General features: G+C 35.2%; 4 protein-coding genes across 4 annotated transcripts; all 4 read left to right on the top strand.

Annotated features, from left to right (window-relative positions):
* The first annotated feature begins 908 nt into the window (after nucleotides 1-908).
* Nucleotides 909-1,928, top strand: LOC125609459 (poly(A)-specific ribonuclease PARN-like). Its single transcript, XM_048780918.1, has 2 exons — nucleotides 909-1,123; nucleotides 1,334-1,928. Exons 1-2 carry the CDS (start codon nucleotides 1,050-1,052, stop codon nucleotides 1,656-1,658), a joined length of 399 nt encoding a protein of 132 aa, XP_048636875.1. The 5' UTR covers nucleotides 909-1,049; the 3' UTR covers nucleotides 1,659-1,928.
* A 1,235-nt stretch (nucleotides 1,929-3,163) lies between these two features.
* Nucleotides 3,164-4,497, top strand: LOC106412418 (pentatricopeptide repeat-containing protein At1g55890, mitochondrial-like). The gene has a single exon (XM_013853364.3). The coding sequence runs from the start codon at nucleotides 3,195-3,197 to the stop codon at nucleotides 4,389-4,391; it is 1,197 nt and encodes a 398-aa protein (XP_013708818.2). The 5' UTR covers nucleotides 3,164-3,194; the 3' UTR covers nucleotides 4,392-4,497.
* A 102-nt stretch (nucleotides 4,498-4,599) lies between these two features.
* LOC106372890 (mitochondrial import inner membrane translocase subunit TIM50-like) lies at nucleotides 4,600-6,817 on the top strand. Its single transcript, XM_013813154.3, has 10 exons — nucleotides 4,600-5,004; nucleotides 5,159-5,256; nucleotides 5,337-5,373; nucleotides 5,463-5,524; nucleotides 5,603-5,719; nucleotides 5,817-5,921; nucleotides 6,011-6,109; nucleotides 6,183-6,339; nucleotides 6,425-6,527; nucleotides 6,611-6,817. The coding sequence occupies exons 1-10, from the start codon at nucleotides 4,734-4,736 to the stop codon at nucleotides 6,651-6,653; spliced, it is 1,092 nt and encodes a 363-aa protein (XP_013668608.2). The 5' UTR covers nucleotides 4,600-4,733; the 3' UTR covers nucleotides 6,654-6,817.
* Nucleotides 6,818-11,393: 4,576 nt separating this feature from the next.
* On the top strand, nucleotides 11,394-13,763 carry LOC106361236 (serine acetyltransferase 1, chloroplastic-like). The gene is made up of 2 exons (XM_048780917.1): nucleotides 11,394-11,626; nucleotides 12,511-13,763. Exons 1-2 carry the CDS (start codon nucleotides 11,529-11,531, stop codon nucleotides 13,622-13,624), a joined length of 1,212 nt encoding a protein of 403 aa, XP_048636874.1. The 5' UTR covers nucleotides 11,394-11,528; the 3' UTR covers nucleotides 13,625-13,763.
* The last annotated feature ends 558 nt before the right edge of the window (nucleotides 13,764-14,321 follow it).

Genomic DNA, 14,321 nt, shown 5'->3' with positions numbered 1-14,321 from the left:
CATCAAATAAAATAATCAAATCTATAACTAAAATCAAAGTTTGAAATTTTGAAAAATAAAAATATGAAACAAAACAGAAACATGAAAGAAAAGTTTTTCCACTCTTTCATATTTAGTGTTCATTAAAGTCATGTTTTTTCAATTGAAAATTTTCAATTAATTATTGTCCATAAAATTTATAATCTTCATATTAATTTAGTGAAGACTAAAATAAATCAAAATGATCAAAAAAGACTTAGAAAATAAGATGTCTGAATTGCGATGTATTGTTATTTAGTTATAGTTCAAGTGTTTTACAAATTAAGGTTTTTTTATTACTATAAAATTATGGTAATAGTTATTAACACAAATTTAACTTATGTAACAAATAGATTTTCATGTATTGTTATAAAATAGATACATATTTACATGTTTCTACTTTTAATCGGTTTTGTTCGGTTTATTCGGTTTAATCGATTATATACCAAACCATATCCAAATCCTACGGTTTTTATAAAATTATATCCATTCGGTTTATATGGTATATACCAAAACCAAACCATATTGTCTATTTCGGTTCGGTTCGGTTCGGTACGGTTCGGTTTTACCATATTGAACAGCCCTAGTCGGAACTGAGCAAAAACCTAAACAAGTGTCACTCACTGCCATTTCTCCGTCCAAAAATATGCGGCGGCACAACCGATGGCCGCTCTCCAGTGCTTGGTTTTGGCAGCACAACTTCTATGTATTCCCTCGTCAAGAGCTCACCTCTGATCATTATGAGTTTCTCTGCCAGACCACATCCATCGACTTCCTTGCTAAGTATCACTTTGATTTTAACACCTGCATCAATGAAGGTTCCTCCTCCTTTCCCCTTTTCATGATTAGCAATACTGTGTTTTAGTTCCTGAGGAATTCACGTATTTGAATAATCCCCCAGGCATCTCTTTTTTTTTTGTCCAGACGACAAGAGGAAGATGCAATTATGAAAGTTCCTGGATTGATACTGTGTTTTGGCTCTGGATTTTAGCAAAGCATTTTAGAGATCCTGTATACATACATACATACGAATGATGAAAGTTCATGTTCGCAAGACTTTCTTCTTGTGTACACTGATTCAGAATCCAACAAGGAAAATCTCTTGGTAATATATACCATTTACACTTTTGCTGGAAAGATTTCTTACCACTAGATACATACATGTCCTTGGATCTTTACTTAGATTGATGAAGTGAATTATAGTCGATGATAGCAAAGTTTTCAGGATTGATGGATACTGTCACTCTCTTATTCTTCTTCTTACAAAGCCTTCTTTAATTCAAATATATCTCATTTTATTCTTCGTTCATGACAGGTTGCGTCTTTGCACAGGCATGTACTCATCTTGGGTTCGACTTTGCACATCATTCAGACTTGAAAAGTACATTAACCGTCTTTATCTCAGCTGGACAAGTGGCGACATCATCCACCTACGAACAGGCCATAGTAATCCAGAGAACTGGCGAGTCTCAATGTTTAAATACGAGAATATCGTACTCATCTGGAACTTCCCACGAAAACTCAAGGCTAGACAGACCAAAGATTGCATCTGCAAAGCCTTTGCAGCTCACACATCTCAAAGGTCCTATTCTCTGACCAAGCTGAAACGGTTGGTGTCAAACCAAGAACAAGAGACCTGAGACGGCTGAGAGAAGAGAGAACATGGTCGCTGTGACTCACAAAGCATCGGATTTGATCGATGCGGTTTAGGCAAATAGAGTTTAAAGACGAGTCTTTGGTTAAACCACACTAGGATTAATTAGCCATACTCCCTTTTTTTTTATCAAAGAGAGTCTTTGTCTTTTTTGTTTTTTTAAGAAACATGAAACTCATATAGTGTTATGATCAGGTATAATTTTTTGTTTTAAGTACATGAAATAATGAAAAGCGCAATAGTGTGATAAATCAAATACTAGTATTGTTGACAATGGATCGGATGGAGATATCAATCTCAATCAAATTTTCTTCAGCTTCAAGTTCTTCCCAAATATCCATGATCGTCATCTCTTGGTAATATTCTTCTTTACTCATCCAACCTTCTTTTGTTTCTCTCGTCAGAGTAATCTCTATCAGCCCTTCTTCTTCTTCTTCTTCTTCTTCTTCTTCTTCATAATCTAGGTTGGTTTTAGTTTCTTGACTTTCAAGCTCTTCCCGACCATGAAGACAAGACTTGGATGACTTGCTTTTGAACACGTCAGTAATGTGGAGAACCTTAGAGAGAAACAAGATTGGGATAGTTATTATGAGACTGAAAAGATTCTTCAAGAAAGAGAGTGCTGAGATCAATAGTGTCTTGTTGACTTCATTTCTCGCCATTGTTTGGGGGTCCGGGTCATCAGACCTTACACAAACCGATTTATATATATGTTCATCTCTATCATGAATTTTCCAGGCCGAATGCACTGAACATAGACAAGATTCCAATGGGTACAAAGACAAAAAAAAATCCTGATGACATGTTCCCCAGTATCTTGTAAGGGAGCCCATTGGGGCATGACTTCGTGAACAGACACATGCATTTGTTGCTTTGACTTTCTTGCGTTGACTCCAGATATAGCTGTTATCTATGAATCTCTCACAGTGCTACAAAAGAATAATAGGTTACCATTATCGTGTGTCAACAAAGAGCCCATCTTTCTTCAGAATAAACATATGGGACCGAACATAAATAAAAAATAAAAAATCATGATCCCAACTTTTACGAATATTATCCAGGTATATAAAGTATGAATACTATACCTCAACGGCCTCTTTATCAGTTGATAATCATTAATAGTTTGGAAAATATTTAATATGCTAATCACTGATAGTTTGGAAAATCAGAGCTAATCGTATACCTCTTCAATGATCTTGACAGCAACTCTGTCTTTAATTGCTACCTCCTGGTCAAAAACTCACACTTGCCAAGAATCTGATCAACACCAGTAGAATCAAAGTTAATGTCTTTTCTTAGATTCGAATCAGAGAAGTATTGCCAATGAGTCAATGAGCCCGTTTCTTCTTCTCAGAGAAGCCGGCAAGGCAAAGCAACACTTTTTCTAGCCGTTTTATTTTCATTTAAAACCCCCACTTCTTTCTTTCATTACAAATACGGAACAAATGTTATCAAAATATCAGATACATCCTTCTCAAAATATTATTAAACCCTTCTCCTGAAAACCTACATACCCAAAACGATGTCGTCGTTATCTCGCCTTCTCCGTGGCGCCTTCAACACTTGTACTATCCGTCGTTTTTCCTCCGCCGCCGCCGCCTCGGAAACCACGGCAGCAATCTCTCCACCTCCTAAAAAGTCACTCAGTAGCATCGTGAATGACGAACGAAACCCCAAACGGATAGTGGACAAGTTCAAGATGGCGTGTGAGTCTGAGCGATTCCGAGCTAACATAGCCGTCTACGATAGAACCGTGCGGCGTCTCGTCGCGGCAAAGAGATTACATTTCGTGAAAGAGATATTGGAGGAGCAGAGGAAGTACCCCGACATGTCAAAGGAAGGCTTCGCGGCTAGGATCATCTCCCTTTACGGGAAAGCCGGTTTGGTTGAAAACGCACAGAAGGTGTTCGACGAAATGCCAGAGAGAAACTGCAAGAGGTCAGTGCTCTCCTTCAATGCCTTGCTCAGTGCGTATGGTGTTTCCAAGAGATTCGATGTGGTTGAGCAGCTTTTCAATGACTTGCCGAAGAAGCTATCGATCAAACCAGACATCGTATCTTACAATACTTTGATCAAGGCATTGTGTGAGAAGGGTTCCTTGTCCGAAGCTGTTGCGTTGCTTGGTGATGTTGAGAACAAGGGTGGTTTGAAACCTGATATAATTACATTTAACACACTTTTGTTGTCGTCGTATCTGAAGGGAGAGTTTGAGCAAGGGGAAGAGATATGGGCTAAAATGGGGGAGAAGAAGGTAGCAAGGGACATCAGGAGTTACAATGCTCGGTTGCTTGGATTAGCCAACCAGACGAAATCGGAAGAACTAGTAAGTCTCTTTGAAGAACTGAAGGCTAGTGGGATCAAACCTGATGTTTACAGCTTCAATGCAATGATTAGAGGGTCAATCAACAAAGGCAAAATGGAGGAAGCCAAAACTTGGTACGAAGAAATTGTGAAGCAGGGTTATCGTCCTGATAAAGCTACATTGGCTTTACTGATTCCTGCATTGTGTAAAGCAGAGGAGTTTGGGTGTGCGATTGAGCTCTGCAAGGAGACGTTCAGTAAGCGTTATCTTGTGGGCCAAACGACATTGCAGGAGTTAGTAAATGAATTGGTAAAAGGGGGAAAGAGAGGAGAAGCCGAGGAGATAGTGGAGATAGCAAAGAACAATGATTTCTTGAAGTTCAAGCTTGATTTGTCGTCGTCTCAGTTGATCAGTTAGGAGATGATGAACTGGTAAGTTATTCCTTGTCTTGTGGGCTATTGTACTTCTGTGAACAATGTAAAACTGCATGTATTCGTTGTTTAATAAATGTTGGTTGAATTCATTGTTTCACTGGGACAAATTAAATGGTCGTAAAAATAATAAATCGATTATTAATTAGTCAATAAATCTAGGAGGTGATATAAACCGACCTCCAAACAGAGGAAATGGGTTTAATTAATTAAAGAAAATCGTGTAACCAAACAGTTAATTTCCTTTTAGATCATTTGAAAACCCTACTACTTCAACCCCCACCCCACGCCAGTGATTGATTGAGTGGAGAGTACGCCGAAACTGAGAATGGCTTTTTTCGTAGCTCTCCGATCGCGCCTTGTCCCAAGGTTATTAAGACTTAGGTGTCGTACGTCAAGGCTACTTTCTACGGAAGCAGCTTCTTCATCCAAGAAGGCTGCTCCAGGACTCTCGCACTCGCTCTTTTCTGATCTTCATCATCAGCTGCCTCCTCCGGAGGCGGCGCTGGCAAAGGAGCGGAAAGGTCTAAAGTTTCTTAGCAATGTATTCATCTGGGCTCTCACCGGTGCTACAGCTGCTGCTGGTTACACAAGCTATGGTATGATGTACTTCTTGCACTCCCTCGCCCTTCTTTAGGGTTCGAATAGTGTCCGAATGTCTGCCTTCTACTCTGTGTGTTTTTCTTAATTAGGTGTCATGTCTCTAACTGTTGTTGTCTGACTCTTTTAAAAAATCTCATGATTCTTGTGCAGCGTACACGTTAGATGAAGTGAATCAGAAGACCAAGGCCTTCCGAGAATCTGCTTTCAAGACGACTCAACAACCATCTCTTCATTCTTCCGGCATTCATGTTCGCTTTCAATTCAATTCTGACTTTACCATTACCATTGTTTCTCTGAATTAAAATACTTTTTTTTTATCTCTTTGCAGAAATATCAGGCAATGCTCTACTCTGCTGCCGTCAAAGGTATATATATTATCCCTTTTGCCCTTGTCACTCACTATTAACTAATATTATTATTATCTCTTATGACGACTTTGTTTCTGAATGATTAGTTCCTGCCCGAGCTATTGATATGTATTTGGAGCTTAGGGAAGCTGTGGAGGAACAAGTTAAAGTATGTTTACTACTTTCACACATTCTTGTGCCTTGCTCCTCCTATCTTTTTCTTTACTTCTTCTCCGGTTCCTTATAGGGCTTCGCAGAACCTCTCTCTGAAAAGCTTCTTCCAGATATGCATCCCGCAGAACAGAATGTAATCTACACTCTCGTTCTTGATTTGAATGAGACTCTGCTTTACACTGACTGGAAGGTAATAGTAACACCCTATATTCCAATTGATCTTTGACTGATGTTCTAAATATCCGTTTTTTAAAACATTTTTCTTATTTTCCGTTAACAAAAATTAGCGAGAGAGAGGGTGGAGGACGTTCAAAAGACCAGGTGTGGATTCATTCTTGGAGCACCTTTCCAAATTCTATGAGATTGTCCTCTATTCTGACCAGATGGATGCGGTAAAAATATCCCTTTTCTTTTATTTTATTTTATGTTGTGTTAACATTGCGGCAACTAACAACACACTTTGGTTTCATTGCTTTCTAAGTATGTACTGCCCGTCTGTGAGAAGTTAGACCCAAATTACTACATACGTTATAGGCTAGCCAGAAACGCTACTAAATATGAGAATGGAAAGCGCTACCGGGTACGTAATCTCTCTTTTTGTCTATAACCTACCAAAAGTAGCTCTGCTTTTCTAAAATCCCCCGTGGTGCCAGGATCTGTCAAAGCTGAACAGGGACCCCAAGAGGGTTCTGTATATTAGCGGCAATGCTTTTGATACAAGCCTTCAGCCTGAGAATTGTGTGCCTATCAAGCCTTACAAACTCGAATCTGATGACACAGCCCTTGTCGACCTTATACCCTTCCTTGAATGTTACTATCGTTCCTTCCTTGCCTTCTGTTTTTCTTTCTTTATTAATCTTGGTTGGTTGGTTGGCTCATCTCTTTTATTTTGCAGATATTGCTCGTAACAATCCAGCTGATATCAGACCGGTTCTAGCCTCTTATGAGAGAAATGATGTTGCCAAAGAGTTCCTTGAGAGGTCCATTGAGTATCAAAAGTGAGTTTTTTATTTACCTGTCGTATGATTGCAAAATCTGTTGCTGGCTGTCCCCACTAAGACAAGTCTTATTGAATATGCAGGCGAATGCAAGGACAGAGACAAGGCCGACTCTGGAGGCGTTAGAAGGATCATAAAACATTTTATGTATAGTTAGAGACGATTATATCCTCTTTGATTCATTACACCATAAAACACAGCGAACAGAAGCTGCTGTTCTTCGCTGAGGGGTAAACTTAACAACTGCAAATCGTGTCTTCCTCATGAAAATGTTATGTTTTTTTACCCGATTTTTACCTCTTTTGACCTTTGTCTCGGTTTAACAAAGTGAAGCTTTTCCAAGGAACCAAAATGAAATTTTATTTTTAATTTAGTTAGCAAATATTTTTTTTTCTAATCTGTTTTGGTTGATTACCAAATGAATAATGATTATGAACTTTGAGAAGTTAATTGGTTGAAACGTCTATTTATAATTTTATATGTATTGTGAGAGTAAATAATGTTCAAGAAATCGCTAGAGGATGGTATATGACTAGCGACTATTATTTGGAGTAGGTTTAGAGTGTAACGAATTATTGATTTAATTTCTATAAGATATTTTAGTTTGTGGGTTTAATTATAAATTTATTTTGATGAATTATCAAAAGATAAATTTCTTAAGATAATGTTTTTTAAATTTTTGTCACAAAAATAGTTCTAAATTGAAAAAATGATCAAAATAAGTTTTATTAAAGTTAAGGAGTGAGATTTTTATCCTATGGTTAACTAATCCAGACTTAGATTTAGAGTTAAGGGATGATATTTTAGGATAATGTTTCAAATTTAGAAATATAAAATATAAATATAAAAAAAATTTTAAAAAAAAAAGATAATTTGATCATTTTTTTTAAAGTCTATTTTTATGACAAAAATTTAAAAAAAGAAACTATTTGAGAGAATATCCCTTATCAAAATTACATATATAAAAACCAAAGAAATTAGACAGATTAGTGGATTTGTAGTTTTGTACTAACCTTAATGATTAATTTAGAACTATGGTAAATATTAGGCGAATAAAATCTGTCACTATCAATGCGTGCATAAAGGTGCAATATCCACTTACAAAGATCCTTTCACCTGTAATCCTTTTCAATGTGTAGGTAGTAGTATTGTATTGTAGTAGTAGACTAGTAGTAGTGGTAAAAGTCAAACTAAGTGTCTGAATGGTGTAATGAAAGAAAGGCAGTTCACTCGCAAGTACAGTTTTCCTGTTTTAAAGTTATTATTCGCATTTTTTTTTAATAAAATATATACCAGGTGATATGTATGCAGATCAATATTTTTTATCTTTTTGTGAGAAAAAATAGGAAATCTGTATGCAGATTTCACTACCATACAGGCTTCGAAGGGTAAAAGCATTTCAAGCAGATCAAGCAACACAAGTGCAGATCAAGCGGATCATGCAGAGAGAACCAGATCAAATAATTTATTATAACTTATGAATGATAAAATCAGTTCAAAACTATAGATCATATATTAAAATAATAAAAATGACACTTAGATATCTAAACAAATATCTTAGATGTTATAGGATCGGTCGAAATGTCTGTAAATATTTTATAAGATACTTATACTTTTTTTTATTTTCTTATTTATAAAAATTAAAAATTATATGACAAAAAATAATAAGTAGAGAATGATAATTTTGTATTGTAAAAGTTGAAATAAAATAAAATAAAAATATTGTATTCATAAAACTAGATAAATATATTTTTAAAGTTATGTATTGTAACAAAGTTATTTATTGACCAAACAAAAAAAAAGCAGATCAACACCACCAAATGTTGGCGGGTGAGATCTGCATGCAGATCTATGCTTTTCCACAAAAAGACAAAAAAATATTGAACTGCATGCAGATCTCACGTTTGAACTGCTTTTACAAACAAAGGTTATGGCTATGAATGTAACACAGTCCAAATGCAGTACATATGCAGATCATTACCAATGCAGATTGAACTGCATTTTTTTTTCCATTCAATTTTTCAAATGCAGAACAAAAGAAAATCTGAAAATCTGCATGCATAATAAATTTGGTCATTGATTTAATAATCTGCAGAAGAGAAACGAAAGACACCAAAAACATGCTGAGGGCCAATGAGAATCATTTGTCTTTTGTTTTGTTTTTCCTTTTCTTTTTCTTTTCCTGCTACCAATAAATATATTCATTTAATTTATTTCTTTCACTTTTAAATTCACATAATATTTCATTTCAAAAGTACATTTAATATATTGTTCCATCTTTTCATTTTAATAGTAGTTTATTTTAAACGAATTTTATAAGCATATTTTATATATTCTATAAATATTTTAATAGAAAATTATGTATATGTAGATTACATATTCACAATTTTATATAATTTTTAATAATAAATAGTCATGCATATTATTTTTATATAATCTAAGAATATATGTTTATACTAAATAATTATATAATGTATAGTTAAGGAAACATATATGTTATAGTTTATTTTCTTATAATTGATAATATTTAACATAAATAAAATAATATTATTTTTATGGTTGAGGAAACAAGTGCAGTTCTCCTGCCTCAAATGTGTATCCCGCTCCTCCATTCGGATACACATTTGAGGCAGTTCATATGCAGTTCATCAGATTTCATAGATAATTAAATTTCAAAATATATCTAAACCTCTTATATAAATATTATATTTTCATTTTAGTTACTCACAATTTTAATAATACAAAAAATATTGTTATCTATTTAGCTTTTTCATCAGATAATTTTCATATCTATTTTAAATTATTATATTTATATAATATATGTGGCTTTAGTTATAATATGTATTATATAAATATATAGTATTGTAGTTTATATATGTACACTAATAAAAAAGATATGTATAATGTTAATTGTTAAAGTTTTTATATATTATGTGTTTTGATTTCTATTATAATTTTAATTATTAAAATATAGAATTTGTTTTAGTTAAACTGATTTTACAATTTAAAACTGTAATAAACTATTTGATTTCCATGATATGCACTTATCTCGCTTGACCTGTTTAATCTGCATTTGTCCCGCTTGATATGATTGATCTGTCCCACTTGAACCGTTTTTACCATTCGAAGCCCTATAGATCATAAATTATTGTACTACAAAACGGATGCCATGACATATCTCCCAAGTTGGAATCACAGTGGGCAAAAAAACCGAACCGAACCGATCGAATCGAACCGACTGAACCAAAACCGATTCGAACCAAACCAAAGTCCATTTCAAATCTTTCAGTTGAGATTTTTCCAACCCGAACGGTTCAGTTCAGTTCGGTTTAAACCGAACCGAACCGATAAACTGAAGTGTTTTTATAGTTATTTAAATTAAAAATATTAGTAATAGTAAGATATTAAAATCCTAAGATTAAGCCCACGTAATTTCCTTTTGCACGAAGGAAATCCTAATATAATTTAATTTCCATGACACTTCGTCTAACTTTTGTAATATTCGTCATTAAGCCCACATAATTTTATGTTAATTTTTTCAATAGCGTATACTTTTAAACCCTAAAATTAAAACCTAAGCCAAGTCTAATTAAATTGAATTTAATTTACATACTTAATTTTTGATTATGTCCAACGCGATTATTTCATGACAACCATACATGTATGTATTAAAACATGATTTCTTGTACAATAAATAAACTAAGAGAAATCCGATTAAATCGAACCGAACCGAAGTACAAACCAAATCGAATACAAGCCAAACCGAATATAAACCGAACCAAACATAACTGAACCGAAATCGATCCAAACCAAACTAACTATGATTTACTTCAGCTGGAAAAATTCTAGAACCGAACCAACTAAACCGAACCGAACTCGAACCGAACCGATAAAATAACCGAAATGCCCACCCCTAGCATAAACCCTCTCAAGTTTCACACGTCTCGTCCTCTTCTCTTCTTCCCCAAAATTTTGCTCACATCTGTACTTTTATTACATGTATACTCAAAGATCCCAATAAATACCTAAAATAAATATATATCATTAATTAATTCAAATGTCCAGTTTAATATATATTTTCAATATGTAGTTGAATATAAATCTTTTATGTTTTGATAAATATTTTAAGTTTGCTTCTGAAATTTAAATAATATTGCTTAGCACTAAGCTATTACTATTTGGTTTAAAACATGTACATTACCTAGTGAAAAGTGGTTAAAATATTTGTTAGGCGAATTTTGATTAACTATAACCAAAGTTCAAAAAGGTATATTGTTTTGATCCCATGCTTTTTCACAAAAAAAAACTTACTTTTTGTTTGCTAAAAATAAACTTATACTTACTACTGTCGTTCACGCTTTTATCCTAGAGTATGTTTGACATTTCGTTAATATTCTCTGAGAAACAATTAAACAGTTAAATAAAGATTTATTGTGTGTTTCATACGATATGATATCATACTGTATGATATATTTGTTATAGAAATTAAAAGAGTGCGCAATATGATTAGATTCAGGCAACCTTGAATGAAGGGAGGAGTTTTCAAGCCAAAGGGCGATGGCCTCACGTAACTTTGGGACAAACATACTCATATGTCACAAACGTCACCTTTTTATCTCGTTTTCCCTTTTCTACCATTTTAAAAATATATTTAACCTCTTTTTTCTCTTAGCTTTACTGGGTCCAATTTTCATATGTTTTGTCATATGTTAGCAAATTCTAAATGCTGGGACAACAGAAATCACATTGAAATCGCATATACAAATTATGTAAATACTATCATTAGCTATTTTGATATTTGCTTCTTGCTTTGAACTAGTCATCTAAGTAATAAATATATATAAATTATCCAAATAGAAAACATGGTAGGAGGTTGATGATATAAGAAAGAAGTAGGTGGCACAAAAAACATGTGAAGACTGATGAGCCGTAGGATGTGTAGTAGATAAGGAGACTAACTATATTACAGGAAATCAAGTCAAAGTTACAATAATAACTGCAATGCGTCTTACATGTGTTGCTTGTCATATTATTAACCTAACAACTTTTTTCGTTAGACATGAACAAATATATATAGTACGCAACAATTTTAAAATAAAATCCAGGGTTGACGATCTATTTCCCCCTGAGAAGTATCATATATCACTAGATACACACAGACTTTTGACCCCGTTCTATTTCTCCACAAAATAAAAGTTCGAATCCTATATCCCCCTAATTCGAAAGATCGAGTTCCTTTTCCCCATACCGGCGAATTTAATGGTTTACTTGGGTGAACCAGTAGCTAACCAAAATAAATCCATTTTTAACATAACCACACCCGTTTGAAAACCCGACCCTAGTCTTTAAAATCCCCGATTCCTAAAACAATTACAGTAACGAACCCTAACAAAATCGAATTGGGAAAATTGATTTGTGGGAGAGATAAGAGAAATTGAGAGATGAGTGATGTTTCTGGAGCTTCAAGTGGGTCGTCAATGGTGCGTGTCTCTCCATCTCTTTTTCATTGTCTGATTCATCTCTAAGAGAAGGAATCGTGTTTCCACTGACCGTCTCCATTTTTTCTACTTGTAATCAACTAAAATCGGCCGGTAAATCTTTCTAGGGTTTCTTTGTTGATGAACAACACTGGGGATTTGGGGGTTTATGTTTTCGGGTTAAACCAATAACAATTGGGTTGTAATCGGGTTTTAATCAGGTTTTAATCGGATCTTAAATGGATCTTTTTCGGTTAAATCGCGGTTTTTGTTGGGCAACAATAGATTACGGTTAAATGATAAACAGTAAACCGGCGTTAATCCAAACCTATGTATATTGCAATGTTTAACTTCGACGGTATGGGGAAAAAGAACTCGATCTTTCGAATTGGGGGAATATAGGATTCAAATTTTTATTTTGTGGGGAAATAGAACGGGATCAAAAGTCTGTGTGTATCTAGTGATATATGATACTTCTCAGGGGGAAATAGATCGTCAACCCTAAAATCCACACAAAAAAACATACTTCAGTTCAGTAAAAGAATATTACTATTACTAAGCATCATGTTGTCGGTCAGCACAAGCCGTGGCCATCTCCTATATAAGCTCTGTTCATCTTCTTCTCCACATAACAGCCATTCCCTCCTCTCTTCTTCCAATCACAAAGATTCAATGGCTCCCTGCATCGACACTTTCAGAACATGTAAACCCCAGCTTTCTCATGAAGACAACTCTCGGTTCTGTTACATGAATCTCTTCCGACCCGTTCATCTCCCTTCACGAGCACCCATCACTAACTCCCTGGACGGTGGTGATGTCTGGCTCAAGATGCTTGAAGAAGCCAAATCCGACGTTGAGCAAGAACCCATTTTGTCAAGCTACTATCACGCTTCCATTACATCGCATCCATCGTTAGGTTCCGCTTTGGCGAACATTCTCTCGGTAAAGCTCAGCACTTTAACCTTACCAAGCAACACCCTTTTCGAGATGTTCATCAGCGTTTTAGAAGAAAGCCCAGAGATGGTGGAGTCGGTGAAGCAAGACCTAGTAGCAGCAAAGGAAAGAGACCCAGCTTGCTTAAGCTACGTCCATTGCTTCCTAAGCTTCAAAGGCTTTCTCGCTTGTCAAGCTCATCGTATCGCTCACAAGCTCTGGTCCCAAGACAGAAAGATCCTTGCTTTACTCATCCAAAACAGAGTATCCGAAGCTTTCGCCGTCGACATCCATCCGGGAGCCAAGATCGGAAAAGGGATTCTGTTAGACCACGCAACGGCCGTGGTGATCGGAGAAACGGCGGTGGTTGGAGACAACGTTTCGATTCTCCACGGCGTGACGCTGGGAGGAACAGGGAAACAGTGCGGCGATAGGCACCCCAAGATCGGGGATGGGGTCTTGATCGGAGCAGGGACTTGTATACTAGGGAATATAACAATCGGAGAGGGAGCTAAGATTGGATCGGGGTCGGTGGTGCTTAAGGACGTGCCGCCGCGAACAACGGCGGTTGGAAACCCGGCGAGACCGATAGGTGGGAAAGAGAATCGGAGAATGGTTGATAAGGTTCCAGGTTTGAGTATGGACCAGACTTCGTATTTGACCGAGTGGTCTGATTATGTCATCTAAACCAACTGTAGTTATTCCCGGTTGATCTGATTTTATAAGTACTCTTTAACCAAAATTTTGTATATAGCTCAACTGTTTGTTGGTGTTCAGTTACGATGATCCGAGAGTAATAATATGAACTAGATTTTGATTCGATTTATGAAAGGGCGGGTTTTTTTCTGAATTGTAAACAAAGTTTGTAAGTTAGTATATTGAAATTGGTGTGTATTATTATGTTACAAAGTCATTATATCGAATAAGGATATTTGTTTAAAATTATAGAATTTTGAATTAGTTTATGGGGTTGATTGGTAAGTGTTGTGATTTCATTTTTTTACTGTAGAAATATTGTGGGTGATTGGTAGTTGCTGTAGGTGCTGTCCACAATCCTATTTATTTCTACAGCACCAAATTCAGAGCAATCAAGTTTTAAATTTTTTTTTTAAAACCACAGCTCTTAAAATAACCTACAACTTTACAAGTGCTATGCAGAGCCAAATATCCAAAGCAAAATTTTAGTGATTTCCATAAACTTGTACAGCAATAAAATCTAAAGCCAAAGCAAAAAGTTTACAGATTTTTTTCTACAACAAAATTTTTAAAGCTACAACCATTACAAATCAGACCCATTGCTGTGATTTTTATTGCTTTGGCTTTAGATTTTTAATTTTTAGAAATCTTTAAATTTGGGCTGTAAGTTTTTGTCTCTGCAGAGAAA

This window comes from Brassica napus, chromosome A5 (assembly GCF_020379485.1).
Source record: "Brassica napus cultivar Da-Ae chromosome A5, Da-Ae, whole genome shotgun sequence".
NCBI lineage: Eukaryota > Viridiplantae > Streptophyta > Magnoliopsida > Brassicales > Brassicaceae > Brassica > Brassica napus.
Note: the sequence above shows the minus strand (reverse complement) of the source record. Positions and strands in the feature narration are given on the sequence as shown.

What these genes read in the sequence shown, in the direction of transcription:
- LOC125609459 (XM_048780918.1), top strand. Translation starts at nt 1,050, where the DNA reads ATGATGAAAGTTCATGTTCGCAAGACTTTCTTCTTGTGTACACTGATT. An exon ending in CCAACAAGGAAAATCTCTTG is followed by an intron (nt 1,124 to 1,333) that starts GTAATATATACC and finishes CGTTCATGACAG; the next exon opens with GTTGCGTCTTTGCACAGGCA.
- LOC106412418 (XM_013853364.3), top strand. Translation starts at nt 3,195, where the DNA reads ATGTCGTCGTTATCTCGCCTTCTCCGTGGCGCCTTCAACACTTGTACT.
- LOC106372890 (XM_013813154.3), top strand. Translation starts at nt 4,734, where the DNA reads ATGGCTTTTTTCGTAGCTCTCCGATCGCGCCTTGTCCCAAGGTTATTA. An exon ending in ATTCTGACCAGATGGATGCG is followed by an intron (nt 5,922 to 6,010) that starts GTAAAAATATCC and finishes TTGCTTTCTAAG; the next exon opens with TATGTACTGCCCGTCTGTGA. An exon ending in CCTTATACCCTTCCTTGAAT is followed by an intron (nt 6,340 to 6,424) that starts GTTACTATCGTT and finishes TTTATTTTGCAG; the next exon opens with ATATTGCTCGTAACAATCCA.
- LOC106361236 (XM_048780917.1), top strand. Translation starts at nt 11,529, where the DNA reads ATGCGTCTTACATGTGTTGCTTGTCATATTATTAACCTAACAACTTTT. An exon ending in CGCAACAATTTTAAAATAAA is followed by an intron (nt 11,627 to 12,510) that starts ATCCAGGGTTGA and finishes GTCAACCCTAAA; the next exon opens with ATCCACACAAAAAAACATAC.